General features: G+C 37.9%; 3 protein-coding genes across 3 annotated transcripts; 1 reads left to right on the plus strand and 2 right to left on the minus strand.

The window, feature by feature from the left end:
- Positions 1 to 241: 241 nt before the first annotated feature.
- LOC141647480 (GDSL esterase/lipase At1g09390-like) lies at positions 242 to 13,219 on the minus strand. Its single transcript, XM_074455690.1, has 5 exons — positions 12,865 to 13,219; positions 1,855 to 2,040; positions 1,474 to 1,634; positions 821 to 1,091; positions 242 to 589 (listed from the first exon to the last, which is right to left on the minus strand). The coding sequence occupies exons 1-5, from the start codon at positions 13,103 to 13,105 to the stop codon at positions 357 to 359; spliced, it is 1,092 nt and encodes a 363-aa protein (XP_074311791.1). The 5' UTR covers positions 13,106 to 13,219; the 3' UTR covers positions 242 to 356.
- A 1,132-nt stretch (positions 13,220 to 14,351) lies between these two features.
- On the minus strand, positions 14,352 to 15,320 carry LOC141648902 (uncharacterized). Its single transcript, XM_074457609.1, has one exon. It carries the CDS (start codon positions 15,318 to 15,320, stop codon positions 14,352 to 14,354), a length of 969 nt encoding a protein of 322 aa, XP_074313710.1.
- Positions 15,321 to 17,092: 1,772 nt separating this feature from the next.
- On the plus strand, positions 17,093 to 19,467 carry LOC141648903 (protein FAR1-RELATED SEQUENCE 5-like). The gene is made up of 4 exons (XM_074457612.1): positions 17,093 to 17,111; positions 17,859 to 17,939; positions 18,050 to 18,527; positions 18,576 to 19,467. The coding sequence occupies exons 1-4, from the start codon at positions 17,093 to 17,095 to the stop codon at positions 19,465 to 19,467; spliced, it is 1,470 nt and encodes a 489-aa protein (XP_074313713.1).
- The last annotated feature ends 5,804 nt before the right edge of the window (positions 19,468 to 25,271 follow it).

A 25,271-nucleotide genomic window follows, 5' to 3' on the forward strand; every position in this document is an offset into this window, starting at 1 on the left:
TACCAGGAATATATACATGGGTTTTCCTAAGGTGCGCCCTTAGGGCACATACTAAGAACTCCAATGAGGAAATGTTTTCAAGATTTCAGTTTTCATCATTAGAAATTCCGCATATATTTTTTTGGTCTAAACCATCCGGTAATCCGAACCACATTGGGCCGATTAATCCGGATTTCGGGGCGTGTCCAAGGATTACGGTATTTAAACCCCTCTCAATCGCAGTTGTAGGGGATCGATCCGCAGAAATTCCGTATATATAATGTGATGTATTTATGTGTTACAATTACGGGTCTAAAGTTTACTCTTATAACAAAATCTTTAATTTTACAGTTGATTTCGGTTAATTGTGAATCAACTCATTTACGACAAAAGAAGTCGAATGACAGCTTCGGAGTGGAGTAACCCATAGAAAGTATTCTTTTGGCAACAATGGCATTAGCTGCTTCAGTGTAATGGATACCGTCCCAACTTACAAACTGAGAACCATTGTTACAAGGTTGAGAACCCGGATTCCCACAAGTCATCTTGATATTGTAATTGTATGGAGGACCTCCTGCTCCACAACATGCCATTAACGGACTTGAGAATCCTGCATTCATTTACGACCCCAATTTAGTTGGTCACGTATACACAATCAGTGGCAGACCTAGAAAAGTTTGTTTTCGTTGTCTTGTTGAATATTTGTAAGTCATCATATAAATTGGAAGAGGTCAGGAGACTTTGTAGATATCTCTCCATGAATCCACCAATGTACACATCGAGTAATCTCATATGGGTGAGTAAAGCCAACAGTGAAAGAGTGTGAAACTTGATGAGTTACCGTATTTTGAGGCGTTGCTTATAATGTCGTATTTGATGGAGTAGATGTCAACATGGACAATTGTGGCACCAACTAATTGAGAAGTCATTTCCTGGCATAAATGAACAAGTGCTGTATTAAACAGCTGCGCAACGGAATTGTAACTTGATATGCATCCTGAGGCATCAATATCTCCCTCCTTGTTCTCCATTAACCATAGTTTTTGAGGAAGGCAACCTAATGGCCCCGTGTTGTGTACCCAAAATTTTCTTCCTCCTTGATCATATAATGCCTGTGTTTTAGATTCATCCAAGCGCCGTCAGTTGATCCTTTTAAGATTCTCTTTATCATTCAAAAAGTCGGACTACAGAGTATGATTTTACTATCTACAATTTGAAATCTATCAATCGGACTTGTCAAAAAGTCGTTAACATGACTCATATTTACTATTCAGAAGTTAAATCATCGAAATCCAAGAGACATGAAAATCTTGGCCATATATTGGTGTTAATCCCAAATCATTTTGGGATTAAGGCTCTGATGTTGTTGTTGTTGTTGTATATTGGTGTTTGAGGATTCAGACTCTTCCCTTTAAGCTAGGGATAAAGCTAGTAACGTCTGGATTTAAGTCGGAAATAATGTTTAAGGAAACAGGTGGCAGGGACTAGACATACCTTAACAGCATTCCTGATTTGGGCTATTACCAGAGGGATTCTATTGACAACTTCGATGTATGAAAGGTTTTTGGAGAAAGAATCAGCAAGGTCATTTTGGCCAATGTCAATCATGTACAATGCATTTCTGAACCCTTCTTCATTCATGAACCCCTTAGATCCTGTTAGTTATACAACAAAAACACCATTATCTTAAATTCTTAATGTGTCAAAGGCTCTCACGCTAGTCGCTAGATAAGGGGTCAGATGTATACAGCCGAGACTGTTTCTAAATGGCTCAGATATTTGCTTAAATTAGAAAGTACAGAAGAATTTAGAATGACACCAAAATTTATAGTAGTAGAAGAATGTCATGGAGATGAGATTATCAGTAGTCAGTACCTGTAGAGCCAAGTTGAAGAGAATGGGCCTTGAAGTGAAGAAATTGCATGATCTGAATGTTCAAAGCGAATGGCACATACTCAGGGAGCGTAGAAGACCCCACCACTGCGAAATTAGCCCCATTGTGAAAATTGGACGCCAATGGTTCTAGGTATGGGCTTAGGAAACGTGTGTTCAAGCTTTGGCCTGCACCAAGCAACTCTACTGTTAGCACGCATGGTGTTATACTTGACTAACTTGAGTTATGACTTGTGATACCTCACCGCGACCACTTTGTACGGATCTTGAAAATTATCAAGACGGCTTTTAGAGAGTATTGGCCATATTTATACTCTTATAAATGTATAATAACCAAGATCAGGTCCTCAAAACCAGTTCACAATCGTGACTGAAGCCGCTATATTAGTATAACGTTTTGATGGGTCTCGAACTTAGGAGTTAAGCTAGTGACACAACATATGGATGCAGAATGTGGAGTAAAGTGTTCCTGGCAGTGAAAAAAATCAGCATAAAAACAAGTTCGACAACTCAAAATAGTTACTACAGTAACATGCTTATGACATCTAATCCATATCTCAGTTCAGAGAGCATATGATATCTACGCATAATTATCCGGGAAGAATACACTTGAGGGACGGACTGTGAGTCGTAACAGTATCCTTCATTAGTCAGTACTACACAGATCTACATTTCTGGTTTAATTTTTCGGATCAGCACATCTCGAAACCCATACTATCATACTCTAGTAAAAACACACTAAGCCTAATATAGCAGAGTACAACTACAACTCTGTATTAGCCCAAAAATATATGATGCAAATGTAGAATTTGTATTATTATTGAGATAATTATAATGAGCAATTACATGATGTATATATACAATACAAAGCCTTGGAGAGCAAACTAGACAATCCTACAATAAGGAAACTAAAACTATACAAAAGATATGTAGAAGGCATACAAAAGATATTAAGAGCTAACTATTGGAAACGATATCTTTAACACTGTCCCGCAAGATGGACTGTCCAGGGACAAGACCAATCTTGGAGATCAAAGAAAGAAACCGGTTGCGAGCAACAGGCTTAGTGAGAACATCCGCCAGTTGGTCATCACCTGAAACGTGATGAACACGCAGAGAACCATCTTGAACACGCTCACGCACAAAGTGAAAAGCCAGCGCCAAATGCTTCATACGTGAGTGAAAAACAGGATTCGCCGAGTAATGAGTCGCACTGAGATTATCGCAAAAAACCGTAGGGGAAATAGACAAAGAAAACCGGAGCTCAGTAAGGAGAGACTGGATCAGATAAGCTCGGAAGTAGTGTCACCTATAGCACGGAACTCAACCTCAGTAGTAGAAGAACGGGAAATAGCACGTTGCTTTTTAGAAGACCAGGAGACCGGATTCCGACCAAGATAAACAAGATAACCCGTAGTAGAAATGTAATCATCCTTATCACCGCCCCAGTCAGCGTCACAGAAAGCATGTAATTCCGCAGGACTGGAATGATGATGAGATGAAGAGATAAACCAGAGTAAAGTGAACCATTTAAATAACGTAAGAGCCGCTTCAAAGCAGTCCAATGAGGAAGACGGGGAGATTGCATAAATTGGGTAGGTAATTGGGCGTGATGAAGAAGTGCAAGCCCCGTTTCCACAATGTGAGGATGGCGACGCTCAGCGAAGCCATTGTATTCCGGTGGGTGGGGGAGAAGTGAGGTGAGAAATACCGTCATCAAGAATTTGTGGTGTTAATTAAAGAAATTCACCACTATTATCCGAATATAAACGTAATATGGGGCGTTTAAAATATCTTTCAACAAGAGCTCGAAAACGATGAAAAGTGGGAGCGGTGTCCGATTTGCGCTTTAAGGGATATAACCATATATAATGTGTGAAATTATCAATAAAAATAACATAATAATTAAAACCATCAAGGGAGAGGACATCGTCCATACGTCTGAGTAAACGAGATCAAGAGGAGCGGAAGAAACAATTGTATTAATAGAAAACGGTAGCTTATGAGCTTTATTAATTTCGCAAGAATTGCAAGGTTTAAATTTAGAAGAACATTGAATAGAAAATTGACGACAAATATTATTAAATATAGTTGATGACGGATGTCCAAGTCGATGATGTCACGCGAGTGAGGACAAGACAAAACCGGCATGAACTTGGGGAGACACGGGATACCATTCGTAAATACCACGATCAAGCGTCCCTTGAAAAATTGGCTTGGTCGTCGTAGGAACCTTTTATAGAAAAAGAACAGGATGAGAACTCAATAACTCAATAGAAGCATTACTATCAACAGAAAGCTAGAGATGGAAAGGATATTACGAGAAATTGAGGGAACTTATAAAGCATTGTTAAAAATTAAAGAGGAGGAAGAAGAAATAGGAATAGTAAAAGAACCTATATGAGATATGGGTAAAGACGAACCATCACCAATTATGAGTTCGTCATTACCATCATACGGAGAATGAAGAGACAAGAGAGAGAGAGAGAGAGAGAAGTCATTAGTGACGTGGTGGGACGCACCACTGTCCATCAGCCACGGACGAGCAGCTTCAGTGGCAGGAGGAGCAGCAGTGGCGGCATTTACCTGTGGACGGTAGTAGGGAGTCTGAGGGCGAGGAGGAGGAGTAGGAAAGATGACATTAGGAAATTTCTTCTTAAAATCGTCACAATTGGAGAGGTAATGCCCGGGATAGCGGCACCATTGACAAGTGCCTTTAAAGTACTGGTGGTAGAGTTGGTGGTTGGGGTGGGAAGGATGGCAGGAGAGTTGGATGGTGGTGGAGGTGTATGGTTGTAAGAGGAACGGTTATAGGCCGCATGAACAGTAGTAGGGACAGGTGTGGAGGAGGAGGAAGGATGGTGTTTGAGGTTAAGTTCATGGTTGATAACCTTTTCGTGCAGCGCCTCAAACGAGATGGGATCGTCATGAGCACGGACCGCTTCGATGACAGGTTGATAGGTTTTGTAGTCAAGGCCATAAAGGACCTTTTCCACAACATCTTCAGGATCCATAGTCTTTCCAAGTAAGGCAAGTTCAGTGGTGCAGGTGTTGATGGCTTGCATAGTTGCATATATTCAGTTATGGTAAGGTCGGATTTGGAAAGATTGTCAAGACGGTTTTTGATTTGTAACAAGTGACCCCGAGAGGGGTTAGCATATGTTTTCTAAAGGATTTGCCACACCTCACGAGAGGTGGTGGCCTTGAGAACACGAGGGGTAATTGACGGATGGAGCGTGCCAAGAAGAGCTCCTTATAATACCACGGTTTTATGAGTTGTTGGGTACTCTATCGAGTAAGTGGGTTTTGCATTCTAGACAGTGTTCTGCCTTGATGGGTACTCGAATCGAGTAGGGGCAACTTGATCGAGTAGAGTAGGGGCTACTCGATCGAGTACCTCAGTTACTCGATCGAATACGTTGGTTCATACGTGTTTTTGGCCGGGTGTTGATAGCAACGCGAGAATGACATATAAAGTGCTTTCATCAGTTTCTTTTTCCATTATTTTACTCTAAACATTTTACAAAGGGAAAACAAAAAACTACATTGCTTTCTTCTCTCACATTGCTATCAAATCCAAAGGCTTGAGTCGTCGGATTCCAGAGTTCTTTACACCGTTGAGATCGTCGTATTGTGGGTAAGATCCTAGTACAGTTTTTATATTATTTCGTTAATTTTGGTTAAACCCTAGTTGGGTGATTTGGGGATTTTGGGAGTATTATTGGTATTAGATGGTGATTGTACGATTATATGTTGATAGGAGGTTATTTAGTAAAGGAGCATTTCTGGTCTGTTGTTGTGTCGATTATGGTGATTGCATTCATGGTAGGCTTTCCTACTCAGTTATTGTATACATGACTATGAGATGGTTGTTGGTTGTTGGTTGTCGGTTGTTGGATGTTGGTTGTTGACATTTGATTATATCGTAATTGATTTGGTATTGTTGATATTGTAATTGGTTGTTGTTGTTTGTCTGTGGTTCGCGAGGTGCGCCCTCGGCTGAGTGGAGTCACTTGCGGGAGTGGCTTCACGCCCTTGATTCGCCCCTTGTGGAACCCGCCACAAGAGGGGATGTGCACATTAAGTAACATGAGTTTTCGCTCGGTAAAGATGAGCAGGGCTTAGGTGGGAACGGCTGCGGTCCCCCACTGGCTGAGTGGATGACTGGCTGCGACTGGTAATCTGGCAATGCTAGACCTTCAGGCTAGTCAGGTAATTGGTGATGTGACGGTGTGGGAGAATTGTGTCTGTGTATTGTTGTTGTTGTAATATCTTATATTGTGTATGAAGTAACTGATCCCGTTTAATTGTTTTAAAAATTGTGGTGATCCATTCGGGGATGGTGAACAATTATTGAGCAGGTGTGACTTGGATGCGCGAGGGTTAGCTGGGGATGAGTCCCCACGAGTCAGCTAATAGTCTTCCGCTGTTATGATGAGATACTTTTATTTGTTTAGTTGGTTTGGTTTTTGGAACAGTTGTATCGTACCTTTATCAGCTTGCTTTTGGCATGTAATCACTTAAACTATTTATTTAAAGTGCGTTCTTTGATGGTTTCTTTGATATACATTGCCTCGGGTAACCGAGATGGTAGCACTCTCATGGATTAGATGGTCTTGGTAAGGCACCTTGGTGTATGAGGGTGTTACAAAATGGTATCAGAGCGACGATTTTGGAACCTATAACTAATGAACCCAATGAATGTAGAGAGTCAAATTAAAATGAACCCAGTTAGGAGTTAATGCGAACACTTTGGAGACGTCCTAAAGTCGCGAACTCGCTCTATAACTTTGAACCGGTCACTATGGGGTGTTATGGGATCGCTACGTGTTTACTATTGTTCATATGCATATATTGGATGAATAGGTTGGATGAATACGTTGGATGAATACGTTGGATGTGTACTTTGGATGAATATGATCGATGAATTGGTTGGAAAAGATGAAGTAATTGCATGAGAATATGAAATTCATGTGGAGAACATGTTTATGTGATGGAAGTGGATTTTATAATGTTGTTATATTAGTAACACGTGAATAGGGGATTTGATATTGTATATTATGTTATTGTTTTTACGTAAAGTTATAGAATAAAACCATATGGGTAGTACATGATTGATAAGTTGAATATTGTATGAGCATGATGAATGTTAATGTTTGGCTTTGTAGTAGTAACATGCGATAGGAGTTGTGATATTTGTATATATATGATTAAGATGGAATAGAGTGGTATGAGGCATGCTTTGGTGTTTTTTGTATAGCTTTTGATTACTTAGTAACTTGTGGAATAAGAGATGTTAGTTAGTAACATGTGAAACCGAATAGTTATGTAGAGAAGTTGTCTTTAAACTGTTATAACTTAAGATGCATATATGATATTGATGTGATTCCATTTGGAGGTGATAGCTTGTTCTCTTACGATTCTAACGATAGGTCAGACACCCAAAATGACCAATAAACGAGTGAGATATGACCGTTTTACGAAAATTGGACAGTGCTTAGAACTACGTAGAGTACTCGATCGAGTACCCTTTACTCGATCGAGTAGCCCTGGTAATTTATTGTACGTGCTTCTGATCTTCACCTACTCAATCGAGTAGGCCGTACTCGATCTATTGACCCCTGTATTGGTTTTATGCTTATCTTTTTTATCTCCTTGCATGTCATAATTATTTCAAAGATGTTCTTTTGCTTCTTTATGCACTGTTTTACAATCCTATGATGTAAGGAGTAGCACCTGATGGGTATGAGTTTGGTGGGGAGGACATGAGTTATATGTGGTTGTGAGGGATAGTGGAAAAGGAAAGGGAAAATTGGTGAGTTTATCGAGGCAAGGAGCATGTTTTGTGAGATGCGGTGAGTGATATAATCGCGAGTTTGAGTAATGTAAAGGTAAGTGAATATGGGCAAGGGGTGATGTAAGTCTAAAGAACGTGAGAATGAAAAGATTGAAATGAGGGATGCGAATGGTAGTAACTTGGGATGTTTAAGAATTTATAAAGGGAGATATTTATGACTGGGCTGGTTAAGAATATATGTAATGAAAGGTCGTTGTAAAGGGATGGAAAAGAATGGTGCATAGAGAGCTTAGATTGAGTTATGCCGCGATGTGGATTTGTAGATAATAGTGACTGAGTTTGGGAATTTGGATTGTTAAGAGGTGAGCCTAGCGTGTAATTCTTTGGGCAATTAACTGTATGAGGTGAATTTTTAGTTTTCTAGGGATACAAAGGAAGATACAACTCATTGAAGAGTAACCGTTGGTTGTGTGGACTTAATGGTGACAAGTGTGAGTGAGTTGAATGATGAGAGAGGAGCAGTGATAAGAAAGAATGAGAAGATATTGATATGAATTAATGGAATTTGAGTTATGGAGCAGCGAGAAGGTAACCGGATTACTAAAGAATTAGGTAGAAGGAGGAGGGAGATGAATTATTAATTGGTATTATTGGGTGAAAAGGGAAAAGAAGGATGGAAGTAAGCTGAGAGAACGTTGACCGGAGTTAAGGAGCATGAAAGTAAGAAACCATGGAGTTATACGATATCATCATGAGAGGGTGTGAGTAATGGTTATATAGGAGTTTCAAGACAACATGTTAGCCATGAGTTTCGAGGAATTAAGGAAAGTAAAAAGTTGTTGAAGTATTTGCACGATATAAGATTTGGTGGTGAGTTGGGTGACGATACAATTAAGGACAGAATTGGAATGAATTCTGAGGTAAATTTTGTTGACAAATTTGTTGTTTGTTAATTGGGATGTTAACCGAAATAGAAATGAGTTGTTATGTTTAGAGGTGAGTGTAAGTGATTTGTTATATGAAAGATATTGGTGGTGTGATGTTATCACTAGTAGTTAAGGATGACATTAAATAAAGAAGATAGCCGTCCTGGAGAGGTTGATTTTGTGGAAGCCGGATTGGTATAGATGGTTGTGAGGGATTATAAGATGTGAATATAGGAGGCGTCTGCTAGTAATTGGGTATTAATGGTATGGTTACATTTGTCAGGAGGTGATAGTTATGTGAATGGGAGAATGTGTTATGAGGGGCATACGAGTTAAGCTCGGGCAAGAGGTAACCTTTATCAGGTGGTAACTTACGTGATCAGGATTGGTTAGTTAGATTCGATTATGGGTCTATGATGTGTGTAAGTGTTTGTGAGAGGTTCTGACCTCACGAATAGTGGTATGGTGTAATAGTTATAAAGTCGTTATCGGAGTGTTCCGCGTCATATGTTGTGTACGGTAACCTATTAGGATGATATTCAAAAGTGGTAATTTGGGTGATCTGGAATGGCTAGTTATACTTGTATGTGTATTATGATACATGTAAGTGATAGTGTGAGGTTCCGACCTCATGAGTAATAGTATGGATGATATTCATAAGGTTATTATTTGTTTATTCCGTGTAATACGTTGCATTGTGATCTAGTAAAGCGGTTTTAAGGAAGTTTCTTGTCAAGGACGTTATACTGAGTCAGTGTTTATGGGATTGTATAAGTTGCGATGACTATAGATGGTTGTGGTGCCTCAGGTGGCAATCCGGGCATGGTACTTCGTGTTGTGATGTAGGTACTTTCGCGCTGCGGTGCGGCTGTTGGTGGCGGTGTTGCGATGCCGTCATTGGTTGTGATGGAGTAAACGGGATACTTATGAGACGAGTTTTGAAATTGTATACCAGTTATATAGATTGTTGTTTTGTTTACTGTTGTTTCCTGTGAGTTTCGATTTGGACATATAGCCTGTTGTTTTGTTTATTGATGTTTTTTACTAGTTTTGGCTTGGGAGTGAGGGTAGAGTATGATATGGAAGAGAGTTGCGCATGTGGTCGTTGTTGTCGTAGTATAGTGATACTCTGTTGATGGGACACGGCTGCGAGAGGTTGTTGGAGTACTTTTGATCTTCTTTTAGCGGAGGCATTGGTTGACATAGTAATGGCAAGTGATTTGTGGAACATGTGTTTACTGAACAGAAAGCTACAGGTGGTTCATAATCTTTTATGGGGACAATAGGTATGGAGTGTTAGAAATTAGTATCATGTTAAGTTCAGGATGAGTTTTGCACCCATAAAAGAGAGAACTTGAGGATCTAGTGTGATTGTGTGTAACAATTGTGGATCGTGAGTTATGATTATGGAGATAACCGCATGTTTTGGGGAGTATGTCGCCTTGCGGTACGGTGGAAGAGTTGGAGTATTAGTTATGCTAAGGATTTTGTGGTATAGGTTGGGTGGTGTGCAGAATGATTTGAGGTATAATAACTGTTAGAGAAAGAGAGCCTTATATATATGAATGGTTGTAGGTGTTGAGCTTATAGTCGGTTATTGTTGACATGCGATGGTGATGAGGATTATGGGAAGCATGGAAAGGATCTAACATTATTGGGTTACGAGGACGTAACATTTATCTTAAGAGGAGTAGGATTCGATAAAGAGAGTTTGATGGTTGTACATGTTGCGGTATATTTGGAAGTTTAAGCCTTGGTGTAGAATAAAGGATGGATTTATGTCATGGTTGATAATATTAAAGGACATGGAAAAGCTTGTAGTAGTATGATGTTTATGAGTGTGAGTAAACTTCGAGGACGAAGTTCATTTTAAGGGTGGTAGAATGTAACATTCCGTTTGGTGGTTGATCTTGCTTGGTGAGTTGTCTTGACGTTGGATTTGCTAGTGGGTAATAGGTTAGTGAGACGGAGGTAGCGACGATTGTGGTTGGTATTATGGAGTTGTATCGAGAGGCTATGCTATAGTTGAGACGATATCGTGAGCCGTGTTGTGGGATTAGGCATGGTTGGTGGAGTTACTGTTAGGTGTTCATGTTTTATAGGTTGAGTTTGAATTTCGGGGACGAAGTTCATTTTTAAGGACAGAAGACTGTAATACCACGGTTTTATAAGCTGTTGATACTCTATCGAGTAAGGCTTACTCTGTCGAGTAAGTGAGTTTTGCATTCTGGACAGTGTTCTGCCTGATGGGTACTCTCGATCGAGTAGGGCAACTCGATCGAGTACCTTAGTTACTCGATCAAGTACGTTGGTTCATACGTGTTTTTGGCCGGGTGTTGATAGCAACGCGAGAATGACATATAAAGTGTTATTATCAGTTCCGTTTACCTTTATTTTACTCTAAACATTTTACAAAGAGAAAACAAAAAACTACGTTGCTTTCTTCTCTCACATTGCTATCAAATCCAAAGGCTTGAGTCGTCGGATTCCAGAATTCTTTACACCGTTGAGATCGTCGTATTGTGAGTAAGATCCTAATACAGTTTTTATATTGTTTTGTTCATTTTGGTTAAACCCTAATTGGGTGATTTGGGGATTTTGGGAGTATTATTGGTATTAGATGGTGATGGTATGATTATATGTTGATAGGAGGTGATTTCGTAAAGGAGCATTTCTGATCTGTTGTTGTGTCGATTGTGGTGATTGCATTCGAGGTAGAGTTTCCTACTCAGTTATTGTATACATGACTATGAGATGGTTGTTGGTTATTGGTTGTTGGCATTCGATTATATCGTAATTGATTTGGTATTGTTGATATTGTAATTGGTTGTTGTTGTTTGTCTGTGGTTCGCAAGGTGCGCCCTTGGCTGAGTGGAGTCACTTGCGGGAGTGGCTTCACGCCCTTGATTCTCTCCTTGTGGAACCCGCCACAAGAGGGGATGTGCACATTAAGAAACATGGGTTTTCGCTTGGTAAAGAAGAACAAGGCTTAGGTGGGAACGACTGCGGTCCTCCACTGGCGGAGTGAATTACTGGTTGCGACTAGTAATATGGCAAGGCTAGACCTTCAGGCTAGTCAGATGATTGGTGATGTGACGGTGTGGGAGAATTGTGTCTGTGTATTGTTGTTGTTGTAATATCTTATATTATGTATGCAGTAACTGACCCCGTTTAATTATTTTAAAAACTCTGCTGATTCATTCGGGGATGGTGAACAGTTATTGAGCAGGTATGACTTGAATGCGCGAGGGTTAGCACTTAATTGAAAATTGTTCATCAAGAGAGGGTCGTAACTTTGCAACCAAAAGAAGCCTTTAGAGTTTCACTTTAGTCACTTTTTGATAGCAAGACATTATTCCTAGGACCACGGATGCTTAAATCCCACGCACAAGATAAAGATCAGGACAAGTTTCCGTGCCACAATGGTCAAAGAATGAAAGCAACAGTTAAGAAGTAATCACAATTTTATGAAAAATACTTGTGTACTCCGGGAGGATGGTAGTCCTTCCACTCAAAAGCAATTCACAAAATAAAATATTTTAATAGCTTGAGTGTAAGGAGTACCGTACTTTCGGAATACACAAGAATTTTTCCAATTTTATATGGTAGAGGTTACTCAAAATAGTGAATAAATATTTATTTCATAAAACATATCCCTATTTACAAAATTTCTACTCCGTATTATTCAAAAGAACTCATTCTACAATATTTTATAGTACGGACTACTACGGAGTAGTATAAGATAGAGAGTAATTGGATTTGTTTAGGATACACACCTACTGACCGACAGAGTTTTGTACAGTACGATTTAGCCCAAGAGAACATGAGATGTTTTGGCCTCACACGGCTTACAGTATGGCATTTGGCACAATCACCCATTAATTTATCTGATCAAAAATAACGTTGCCTAATATTGCTATAATAACAATACAAAATATGACATTATAAATTTTGAAATTTCTATCGTTCAGCGGGCTGCTAGCCCTTCCCTAGCTTCGCCACGGTTATAATCTTACTTGCCTGATTAATTTTAGAAGATTTATCGTGAGACAGTCTCATTATAATAATGGACTTTAATTTATAAAAGCATTTAGTCCGTGATAGATTTTACAGTGGGTCTTAACAAGTAAATTTTAATTAGCAAAATTTGAAGCTTAACGTACTAATGTTTTGTTTTTGTGTACTTATTTATTACCAAAATCCACGTCGCTCGTACATGACAAGTAAGACAAGTAAAATAAGGTTAGGAAAAAAGGAGTAAAAACTTACAAAGAAAATCAATGACAAGGCGACCATCAGAGAGACGTCCAGTGGACTTGGCGAAGAAGGTCCGTCCATTAGGTGGGTTGATGATATAGCCGAGTCCGCCACTTAGACCACCCGTATCCGAATTAGAGTCTCCAAAGTTGAATATTACCGGAGCTTGAGTACACCTACCATTTACACTAACCACTATATGAGCCACTACTTGTACAATAATTAACACAAACAACTCCGCAAAATGCTTCATTGTTTTTTTAACAAGTGTTAGTGGAAATGAGGATAATTTGGCGGGGTGGAATTATCTTATAAATATAAAGTTATTGGATTAATAATGATGATGGTGATGAGTATTTGAGTATATGAGTTAGTTTTCAACTTGTGTGTAATAAATGGTGACAGGATTGCCAACATTGAGCATGTGTGTAGGTCCAATCTTGATGTTGATATCTCTGGGTTGTCATATTTTTGATTTCGACTAGATTCGTCATTTTCTATGTCGGATTTTGGAAACATATTTCAAGATAATCTTCTAAAAAATGACGGAAATTTGTAAAATGGGAGTACCTAAGATGTAATTAGTCAAATACCGCTTATTGTTTAAAATCGTCTCAACTTAAAATGACTTTTACACGCGATTAAAATAGAGCTGGAAATAAAAGAAGATTGTGAGAGATCTTAAGTTAAGACGGTTTTAAGTAAAAACAAGTGAAAATTGTTAACTACCACTCACTATTTATCGTATTTTGCAAACTACCACCTTATATTTTGTTTATTACAAATTACCACCTACAATTCATGGTATTACCGTTTTTCATTTACGATCGTCACTTAAATTAATTCCCGACTCATTAAGTGAATAAACTGTTGAATGACCAGAACACCCTTGCTTTTATTCTCTCAAAGCACTCACCACCAACTTAATAAACCGCAAACCAAATCAAACACTTTAAACCCAAATTATACAATCAAAATTAAATTATTGTTGAAGAATTAATATCCGACCACCAGAATTGTGAGACCTTCATCTGTCAAGAGAACCAACAATCATTTCATCATCAATTTTACACAATCTCAAAGAGGAATGATGGGTTGAAAGAGTTTGATTTTACACAAATCCAATCAAGCCGTCTATCTACTCTAGATCTACCATCTTCTTCTAATCAAAATTAGGGATCTAATCAAAAGTAGGGATATTTTGATTTTGTTTATGAATTTGGGGGTTTCTGTTGCAATTCTCAGCTAATTTTCTGGTTTTTTTTCTTTCTCTTATTGGAGGATGAAGGTTATGATGATGTAGTACCGGCGAATGATACTTCAAGATTGTTGTTGTTGTTGTTGTTAATGGTGAGGTAATTAATAACATTTTAGATTTCTAGCAATTTGATGATGATCATGATGCTGATGAAGAATTAATGAGGGGTTGATAATGAATGATGTGGTTTATCTTTTTTTTTTTTTTTTTTTTTTTTTTTGAGAAAAACCCACCCGCGGGTTTACATCCTTTCATTCAAATCGGCAGCTGCAAGATCAACAATACGACTCGGAATAGTCGAATCATCGAAAAACAGACTACCACCAACCTTACAATAGTGAGCTAGTTCATGAGCGATTAAATTAAAGTTTCTACTACTAAAAGACCAAGAAACGGAATTAAAATTACGACAAAACAAATTAATCTCTTCGATGACAACGTGGAAATCACTCCGTCCAGTGTGACCGTGTTGAAGTGCCTCAATGAGCTCTTTACAGTCACCTTCTACGCAAATATCTCGAACCTTCATTCTCTTAGCAAGCTGCAATCCAACCAATACCGCCTCTACTTCCGCCACCCGAGCTGTGAACTCCTCCCTCCGTCTCTCTGCCCATCCCCATCTGACTGTCCCATTCTCATCCCTACATACCACTCCAATACCCATCCCGTCTCCCTCTTTAACCCCCGCATCGACGTTAATTTTAACCAATCCACGACTGGGTTTTTGCCACCCCTGTACCTCCCCTGGCCTCGTTCCTCTCTCCCCCTGTTCCCTTCTCGTCCTCTGTTCCACAGCAGCCACCTCAACCTCCTTCATCTCCTTCAACAACTCTCTTACCCTGTCCACCACACGCCTTAATTGAACATCTCGCCCCTCAAACACCACTCCATTCCGCACCTCCCAAACAGCCCATACTCCCATAACGAACCTCACTGTCTCCTCCTCACTTAACTCCCTAAGAACAGCTTCCACCCACTCCCTCACCCCCTCAAACCCCGCAATCGACTTTATCTCCAGTCCCAACCCCTCCCACAACCCAGCCACCCAACCACAACCCCTTGCGAGATGGAGACAAGTCTCTACCTCACATAAGCAAACCGGACAGGTCGTGTCAATAGACCTTATACGGGATGCTATATTCCGCTTAGTAGCGATTGCATTGCAACAGAATTGCCAGAAAAATATTTTGACTCGAGGTAACACTCTCATTCTCCATATTTTGTTCCACTACCACCGTTCTCTTCCTCTATCCGACTATTCTTCACCCACCTCTAAATTCCCAGCCAACGCCCTATACGCAGACTTCACCGAGTAATTGCCATTTTTCTCCAAATCCCAAAGCCAAATGTCTTCCTCATGCTGCCTCCCCACCCGCATATTGAGAATACGTTGTTGATCAATTTGTAAGAAAATAGAACGTACCTTATGCGTATCCCACCTACATCCATCAGTCGTAAACAAGTCCGCCACCATCATACTCAGGTCATAATCTCCTCTGTTTGTAATCACTTTGCGAGAGAAGGAGCCTGCAATTCACGGGTCGTTCCAAACACGAGTACTTAGCCCATCTCCCACCCTGCGCCTTATGCCCATCATTAGCGTCTCCCTAGCTTCGAAAATCCCTCTCCATGTATAGCTTGGGTTCGACCCAAGTTCAGCTGCCATAAAGGATCGATTGGGAAAGTACTTGCCCCCCAAAACTCGCACCATAAGGCAATTACGCTCCGTAAGCATACGCCACGCTTACTTACCTAGGAGAGCCATGTTGAATCTTTTAGTTGAGGGGTAGTATATGTTTTGAGTGAATTAAGGTAAGGGTATTTTAGTCATTCTATAATTTAGTAACTTAATGAGCCGGGACTTAAATAAAATGATGTTCGAGAATGAAATACGGTGGTAGATGGGATATATACGGTGTAATGTAGGTGGTAAGTTGTAATAAACAAAATATAAGGTGGTAATTTGTAAAATACGGTATACCGTAGGTGGTAATTAACAATTTACACTAAAAACAAATGTTAGTCAAAAGGGTTTATTATGTAGGTTTGTTTTTTTATATCAAAAGCCATGTTCTTTTCGGCTTAATTTCGTCTCTTATTCAGCTTGCTTCAGTTCAGTTCAGCTCAATTCAATTTCGCTTATTTTAGCTCTATTTATCTCAACAAATTTCAATTTAATTCAGTGCAGCTCCATTAAATCCAACCAAACATGACCAAATTAGTCAAATATACAGATATTATCAAAAGGGTTTTAAGCCCACAAATTATCCACTATACCAATGTGTCTAGCAGTATGCGGTAGAACATCAGCCCGTCTTGCTTGTGACGGTCACAAAATACTCCTATATTTGGGTTTGTTGGAATGGAGATACAAAATATGCTACTTTAGATTAATGATTTGTAACACTATATATATATATATATATATATATATATATATATATATATATATATATATATATATATATATATATATATATATATATATATATATATGTTCAGTACGAACTAGCTTATCGTACGAACCATCTAAAAAGGAAAGTTAAGCGCTGTAATAAACACACACTAACCTAAAAACTCATCCCAACAACAACAAAAAAAATTGATCGAAGAAACGCGAATCTCCATTCCGCAAATCATCCTACTTTCCGCCATTATTGTTCTGTCCCATGCGAATCTAAGAGGTAAGCTTTTACTCGATTAGGGTTTACAAAATTTAAATCGTAAATTAGGGTTTGAACAAATTGAAATTCTTAAAATTAGGGTTTACCAATTTTAATCGTATTTTGAGATTTTGATGGTAATTTAGTTTGTGTTTTGATACTATTTTTAGGATGGTTATAATTTCATCATCTTCTACCGATTCGGTATGAATTATTGTTGTAAATACATTTTTGGGAACTATTTTTTCAATTAAATTTGGGATCCATTTCTGAAATTGCTTAAGGTGTTGTAGGTGATAACGGAAAAGAGGATGATTCAATGACAGAAGAAGTTATAGGTACACATTCTTGTTTTTCTCTTATTGCGGGATGTCGATACATGTATCTACTAAATGAAGTAGTGTATCTAGGATCACAAAGATGTGTACCTCTGTATAATTTTTCTAGTTTGTGGATAATTTTTCCGATTGTTTTTGTATTTTTTTTGGGTGGTTTAATGGGGGCCAAAAGATATATCTCTCGATGATTAAAATTCTTAGCCAAAGATACATCTCTGGTTGTTAGATACATCATTCCAGCTATTTTGAAAAAAAAATGTATCTGGCTAGCTAAAACAAAGTGTATCCGGCTAGCTAAAAACAAAGTGTACCTAATGTGGCTTGGGTGGGAAAATATGTGCTCCGTATGTGATAAATACTGATCGATTATGATTTTGTGCACCGTAGAGAGCGTCTTTCAAAAAAATAAGCTAGTATAGCATTTGAAAATTTTTGGATGAATGTTTAGCAGTTTGAAAATCGCAAACTTCTTTTCTCTCGCACAAATTGTTGATGTATAGTGACATATGAATTATTGTATCTAATTTGAATGAGATGTTTTACGTGCGAGATAGTATACCCGCTACTAATGTCCATGCCTCGGATATCTTGGTTGTACTTCCCTTGACAGATGCAAACAGTGTACGCAAAATATAGCGTAAGCATGTATCTAATATCATAGTAATGTGTACCTATGGACTATATTTTTGCCGATTTTAGTCTTTGGAACATAATGCGTTTCCTCTTTTGTGTGTCATTTCTGTGCAGAAAAAAGTATAGTTGCTTCTAATGTTGATGCTCTAATGAACAATGATATACCTCCTATGATTCCATTGACTAATGCACCAGGTAAAAAAATTGTGGTTTGTTCATTTACAAGGTTTAATTTCACTAATATAATGTATTTGCCTTAAAAATAACAACCTTTTGGTTAAATTGTCTTGTAAAAACCCCACAAGTTGGTTCTGGAAACACAATTTTTGGATTCCCAAGCTGTCCAGAAGATCTAAAACCAATCAACGGTATGATGTTTTCAAATTTGGAAGATGGAATAGATTTTTACAACAAATATGCAAAAGTTTGTGGGTTTATTCCAAGGTTAGATTCAACAAAATTGGTTAATAGGATTGTTACACACAAGCGTTGTGTGTGTAATAAAGAAGGCAAAAGTAGGAACAAGGGGACTAAAAGAAAGAGGACTGTTACGAGAACAGGATGTGAAGCTAAGGTTAGTTTTAAGAGAATTGACACCGGTGAATACCAAATTTATGATTTTGTTGAGGTACACACACACGCAATGGTTACCCCAGCTACAATGGTTCATATGAAACCATCTAGGAATTTGAATCTCTTTCACAAGAAAATGATCATGGATAATTCAAGGGTAAATCATGGTCCAGTGGATTCCTTTAGAATGTTTAAGGAATATGTAAAAGGGTACAAAAATGTTGGAGCTTCTTTATAAGATTTCAAAAACTTTTCAAGGGATGTTAAGAAATATATCAAGGAATATGATGCTGAGATGTTATTGGAAACTTTCATGCAAAAAAAGGCTATGTCTCCATCATTTTATTTCGACTTTGAGGTGGATGAAAAAAGACTAAGTAAGGTTTTTTGGGCAGATCCAATCTCAATTAAAAACTATGCCCTTTTTGGGGAAGCCGTCTCTTTTGATGCTACTTATAACTTCTATGAATATAAAATGGTGTTTTGTCCGTTCACTGGTGTGGACAACCATAAAAGATGCGTCACTTTTGCGGGTGGTTTGTTAAGAAAGGAAGATGGAGAATCATTTACCTGGTTATTTGAGAATTTTGTGAAGGCTATGGGTGATTGCTATCCTACTACAATTATAACTGACCAATGCAAAGGCATCAATCAAGTTGTAAAAGATGTGTTTGGTGACAAAACACAACACCGATTATGCATGTGGCATATAATGAAAAAGTTGCCAGACAAAGTCGGGCCGACAATTTGCCAAAACACAAACTTTTTGAAGGAAATAAATTCTATTGTTTGGGATGGAGAGATTGATACACAAGAATTCGAATTGAGATGGAAATCAATCCTTTCTTCGTATGAGCTTTCTGATCATGAGTGGCTGAAGTCAATGTTTGACATTCGTTCAAGTTGGATTCCTGCCTACTTCAGAGACATATATCTTGGTGGGATTATGCGCACAACATCAAGGTCAGAATCTGAAAATAACTTCTTTGGAAATTTCACAAACCCACACCTCACTCTTGTTGAGTTTTGGATGCGTTTCCAATCGGCTATGGATGCGCAGCGTTGGAAATATGCTAAGGTGACTGCCGATGATAAGAACTCTTCTCCAAAATTATCAACACCTCTCCTTCTAGAAAAAAAAAACCTCTGAATTTTACACCACCACTGTTTTTTATCAATTTCAAGAAGAACTCCAAGCTGCGTGTTTTACTTGTGGTCTTTCACCGAGGACAACTGAAGACAACAATGAGCATATTTCAATAATGGACCGCGAGAAAGACAAGGTATACACAGTTGATTTAAGTGGTAATAAATTTTCTTGTTCATGTAAGATGTTTGAAAGGATTGGGTTACTTTGTAAGCATGTTCTGTGGGTGTTAAAAGATAGAGGGTTTGATGATATCCCTACGGAGTATCTATTAGACAGATGGGGCAAATATGCACGTCCCATTTTTAATGTTGTTGGGACAACCCTCCTAGCTGATTGTATGTCAATAGAAAACCACCAAAGTAAGATAAGTGAATTGTGGTCGGAAGTATTTACTTCAGTTTCGCTTGTTGAAGATAATGAGGAACTTGGTGATGAGCTGCTTGAACTTCTTCGCGCTTTCAACGAGAAATTGATGATTTCAGTTAAGCATGGGAAGTCAAAAAACAAGAAAGCTGAAATTGAGATGCTTATTGGCTCGAAAATACCGTCTGAAGCTAGTGTTCTACCACCAGAAAAGGGTAAAAATAAGGGATCAGGAAGACGGATTACTTCAAACAAGGAAAAGGCAGTACAAGAAAATGCAAAGCCCTTGAGGAAATGTCGTGCTTGCGGTGAAATGACTCATCGTGATAGTAGGAATTGCCCAAGTCGAGCCACTCAAAAGTGAGTCCAGTTTGATTTCAGCTAGAAAAAGTTTAAGTTGTATTATGTATTCTAAAAACTTTCTAGTATGTAAAGACTTCTAAGAAGTATGTTGTATTTGACTTTAAATAGTGGTCTTTCTAGTAAATAAAGACTTCTAAGAAGTATGTTTAATTAACGCATCATGATAGTAAGAATTGCCCAAGTCGCGAAGTGTTATTTGGTTGTCTAATGTCTCACGTTTACTGTTCAAACACTTTGCTTCTCTATTATTATACTAACTTTTATTGTGTACCCTCAAAAGTCGAGGTGTGACACACATAATTAAAAATAAAATATAAATACAAATTGAAGATTAAGTTCTTTATTTTAAAAAATTGATGAAACAATGGGAATAGTGAATTGGTGTAGTTTTTCTCGTATCTTGAATGTTGCATGTGGTGTTAATCGGTATGAGCGAATGACGTTCTTTGAAGTAATCTCTTGCACAAGTGATATGATAGCGCTACTCATCAAAGCCCCCAATTCCTATGGCACCATAATCATAAATTGTGGGACTAACCACCCTACACTCATAGGGACAACACCCTTGGGAACATCAATAAGTCCATTCCTACTTGCAACATGGACCCTCTTTGTCTCGATCAAGGCAGCAACAACAATTATAATAATTGATAACCGGATCCTGATCCTTTGAAGGGTATTTATTCCGGAAGGGATTTTAGTGAGTTTTCTCATTGTAGGAACAAAGAGTTTATCATAAAATGGGACAAAAATTAGGATTACAATCCCCGGGATAACTTGTAAAGAGGTAGGAGGGATCTTAAATTTAGGTCCAATTGAAAAGGTTAAGGGTAGAGGCTTGTTGGATGAAAAATGTATGCACTTGGGACCCATCTGAAACCGTCATTCACAGGACCCATCTGAAACCGTCATTCACTTGGAATTAAACGAAGAATGAGTTTCAATTCTTTTTGGATTAAACTAGTCATTCACTTGGAAATAAAAACATTGACTATTTACAACGTTTCTATTTACCACACATTTACACATTTCTCTTGGTTTCACACCAAACATTCATTCGTTCAACTCTATGCATTGCATCTGCCTTAATTATTTCTATATAAATAGGTTTTCATGTGTTTAGAAGGGTATTACAATCTCTTTGTTTCAAAAAAACTTCAAACTTAATCTATCTTTGAATTCCCTCTCAACCATTATGTCTTCTAATAATTCATCGATGCATCCGATGCATCCTATGAATCGATGCATCCTATGAATCGATGTAGAATCCTTTAATTCAAAAGTAGAAAGTTTGGACGCCATTCGAAATATCGTACGTCAAACCTGTGATGTGTATTCTTTATAATTTGCCAAGCACACGAGATGGGTTTGGAATAGAAACTCTCTCATATGATCTTGACAGATTAGTAGAAATTATTCGGGGTGCTGGATTAAATTTAGTTCAAGCTATCCACCCGGCTATTTCTGACAATGGGTCGTTCAAGGGACATGCAATGATTGAGTTTGGAGCGGGAGATGAGCGCAAATGCTTCCTTCAAGCTCGCAAACTGGAGCGCGCTTTTTCTAATAATGAAGCTTCGAGGTGGTGGTTTGAAAACGTTAAACCTCCGTCAGGACCATATTTATGGGTTGCTAATAGAGATGATTTGGGACTGGTCACATATTTGTATGCTCAGGGGCCTTCCTTTGAGTTCGGGACAATTCCGCTTGCATGGGAAAACGACCCGGTGGATTGGGTTGAAGGTGATAATGATGTTTTCAGTGATATTCGTTTTGAAATCCGCAATTACTTTCCGGATTATTAATTTGTACTGTACTTTTTATAATGTTGGTTATATTTTATTAACTTCAAAGATGGGCTACAATCCACATTTTACAATTTAAAACTATTACGGAGTAGTAGGCAATCAAACCGAGGACAATAGTAACAATAAAAAATCATTTTACTTTTTATAATGTTTTAGTAAAATGAAAGCACTCCAATTATCATTGTTTCGCAAACAATTATAGTTTGACTATTAAATTTACCAATGTGAATTTTTGTGACTTACTTTTATTTAGCCCAAATTATATCACAAACTATTGAATAAGACGGTCTTATATGCTGAGATTTATCTTATACTTGTGGATCTAAATACATTTTCGTTGATAAATATATGTCATGCTATTTTAGCCTAGGAAGAATGGGATAGATCAAATATATGATGTGCTATATATGTAGAAGTTGGAAGATCAAATGATTGATTGTTGTTAAATGAAAGAACAACAAAGCGAACGCAAAAAGAATATTTTGAAGTGTATCCACAAAGCCGGGTATGTGTATCCACACATCCTTTTATTTTGGAGTGTAACTGTCCAATGGCCTATACCGGGGAACATTATGTGTATCCACAAAGCCGGGGATGTATATCCACAAAGCCAGGGATGTGTATCCAGGACAGACCCGACAATGCGTATCCACATAGATGCGGTGTGTATCCACACGGCCATGGGTGTGTATCCACACAAGGCCCGGTTGGGGTGTATATCTGTACCCGAGAAAGTCATATATGTGTATTTACACAACCAGTAATGTGTACCCACGCAATAACCGCAAGATGTCTTAATAGGAATTTAATAACTGAATAGTATTAATAGTAGCCATACATTGAAAAAGGATTGAAACAAAAATACATTTGATGAACAAAAACAATTGAGTCAAAAATGTTCCTGGAATGTTTGAACACAACACTATTAAATTCAAATACATTTCACTACGCACAACACATCCTCAAAACACACTCCCATCTACGAACTCACCTGGTCATAAAACATGAAAAAAGTAACGTTAAGTTAGTTTAAAATAATTTTATATGTAAAATAAAATTAACATCTCCGGCACATAAATGCCTACAAAACAGTAGGGATGTGTATCTGCGAAGCCGGGGCTGTGTATTCACAAACCAGCGGGTGTGTATCCAAACAGCCAGAGATGTGTATCCACACTAGTTGCAGGTGTGTATCCATAGAATATAACCACGAGGTTGTGTCTAAATTTGGAGTTTCAGAAACTTCTACTTTCTATATCTATATTAATATTACCAACTTGATGAAAAGTAGACATTATAATCAATGGCAAGTGGGAGTTAGTCTTGTGTAAGATGATTTTACACTAATATAGTTGTAAAACGGATCTAAACACAAACTCTATTAGTAGCTAAACAAAAGTGATTTAAAGATTCCGTCTTACAATAAATTTGTGTAAAACCGCCGAACACGAATATTTGTGTTTGTTTTCCTCCCAACATATATGAAGGCACAGAAAAAATGTAAACGTCTCAAGGATGAGAAGGTAAAATCTGCCATTTGGTGAAGGGAAATGAACTCTAAAACTAGTGGAGAGACATTTGGTGACATGGATAACTAACTATAAACTACTACAAAAATTACTATCAGTGTGTGTATGCGCCGAGAGATGTGTAACCGCACATTCGATATGTGTATCTAGACGACCAACAATGCGTAACCGCACATTCTCACGGTGTGTATGCAGACAGTGCAGTGTGTATGATGCAGACATTGCAGTGTGTATCAAGCAAGAGATCTGGGATGTATCTCGCATGCCCCAAGAAGCGTAACCTCACAACCTCGTGGACGGATAAGTGTATCCACACAGCAGGGAGGTGTGTATCTACACACTGAAAGAAGTCTATCCAGCAATTTAAGATTGTGTACCCCTACTAATGTATTCTATCTCACCTACATATATCTATCTATCAGTTCCACATATTCAAAAATTACCTTTGCAGTATTTTTCTCCCACTTGAGTAGTTTCAACATAATTTGTCGACGATAAGCAATCATATTCTGTAAATTAAAAAACATTGATAACAACAGTAAAATACGATAAATAGAGAAATGAAAAACTGACATTTAGCTAATTTAGCAAGCTTACTTTAAAATAGTTTTGGTCCTCCCATAATTTCCTATCGTGTATTGGACCCTCCAGAAACTTCATAACCAATAGTCCGCAATCATAACTACACATACAGTTAAGATTATTAGACTAAAAAAACTGCATCCATTTTCAGGCTAATAAATAAAGGATTTTTAGAAAACTTACGTGTTTTCTTTGCCGAGGTACATTGATAACAACAAGTAGTAAACAAGATGATGCCCTTAAGATGATTGTAACCCTTGTGGCCCTCAAATTGACTTGCAACATGGAACACCTTTGAATGACAACAACTTATCAAAAATAGTAATAAAATAATTTCATCCTAACTGATAATAAAAATGCAAAAATATAACAAAAAAAGTAGGGGCCATACAATATCCTCCACATAAGAATTATACTCCTCAAGATCATCTGCTTTTTCTAACTTTGGCTTGCATGAGTCCAAGATATAGTTTTCCTGTTTCTTGAGGTCCGACACACAAGCTAACCAATGATTACCATTTTTACCAATTGTGAAAAACACCTACCAATGTCATAGCAGCAAAGGTCATACAATGACATTCCACTCAACGCCAAAACAAATTTTCCGGTAGATTCCCAACAAATTTACCTTTTCAATAGTTGCTCCATTTTCAGGCTTGTAGTGCATCTTAAGATGAGGGCACCAGACAATATTCCCTTTCTGAGGCCTTAATGAGGGCTTAACAAACTGAAAATTATAAAATTGTTTAGATATTGAGGACTAATACATCTGAAAAACTGCATTTTCAAATCTGAATCAACATGTATAAAAATGCATTTTTGAATCGAAAACCGCATTTTCGAATCAATCTTAATTATCTACCGGACTGTTGTTGGCAAGTAGAGAATATCAGTTCTATCATATGTGCACATCACACCATACATATCAAGCACCTACATATAAATGATCATGTTCTAAATATCACAAAAAGATTAGTATAAATAATAATAATAATACTAATAAAGGTGTAGGAAAACTTACCAAATCCATTATCCAGTGCCGATTTTGCAAACTTTGCATTCCTTTTCGACACATCGCCATCCACTCGTATTCACAAGAGTCTCGTCTAAATGTAAATGAATATAATTAGAACATAAAAGTGCATCAACAAAATTTAAT

This window comes from Silene latifolia, chromosome 3 (genome assembly GCF_048544455.1).
Source record: "Silene latifolia isolate original U9 population chromosome 3, ASM4854445v1, whole genome shotgun sequence".
Lineage (NCBI taxonomy): Eukaryota > Viridiplantae > Streptophyta > Magnoliopsida > Caryophyllales > Caryophyllaceae > Silene > Silene latifolia.

Coding starts and splice junctions, on each gene's coding strand:
- LOC141647480 (XM_074455690.1), bottom strand. CDS start 13,105: ATGAAGCATTTTGCGGAGTTGTTTGTGTTAATTATTGTACAAGTAGTG. Junction 1,092..1,473: donor AAATCAGGAATGCTGTTAAG/GTATGTCTAGTC, acceptor TCTAAAACACAG/GCATTATATGATCAAGGAGG. Junction 590..820: donor AAGCAACGCCTCAAAATACG/GTAACTCATCAA, acceptor AAATGAATGCAG/GATTCTCAAGTCCGTTAATG.
- LOC141648902 (XM_074457609.1), bottom strand. CDS start 15,320: ATGAGAGTGTTACCTCGAGTCAAAATATTTTTCTGGCAATTCTGTTGC.
- LOC141648903 (XM_074457612.1), top strand. Junction 17,940..18,049: donor TCCATTGACTAATGCACCAG/GTAAAAAAATTG, acceptor AAACCCCACAAG/TTGGTTCTGGAAACACAATT. Junction 18,528..18,575: donor TTTAAGGAATATGTAAAAGG/GTACAAAAATGT, acceptor AAACTTTTCAAG/GGATGTTAAGAAATATATCA.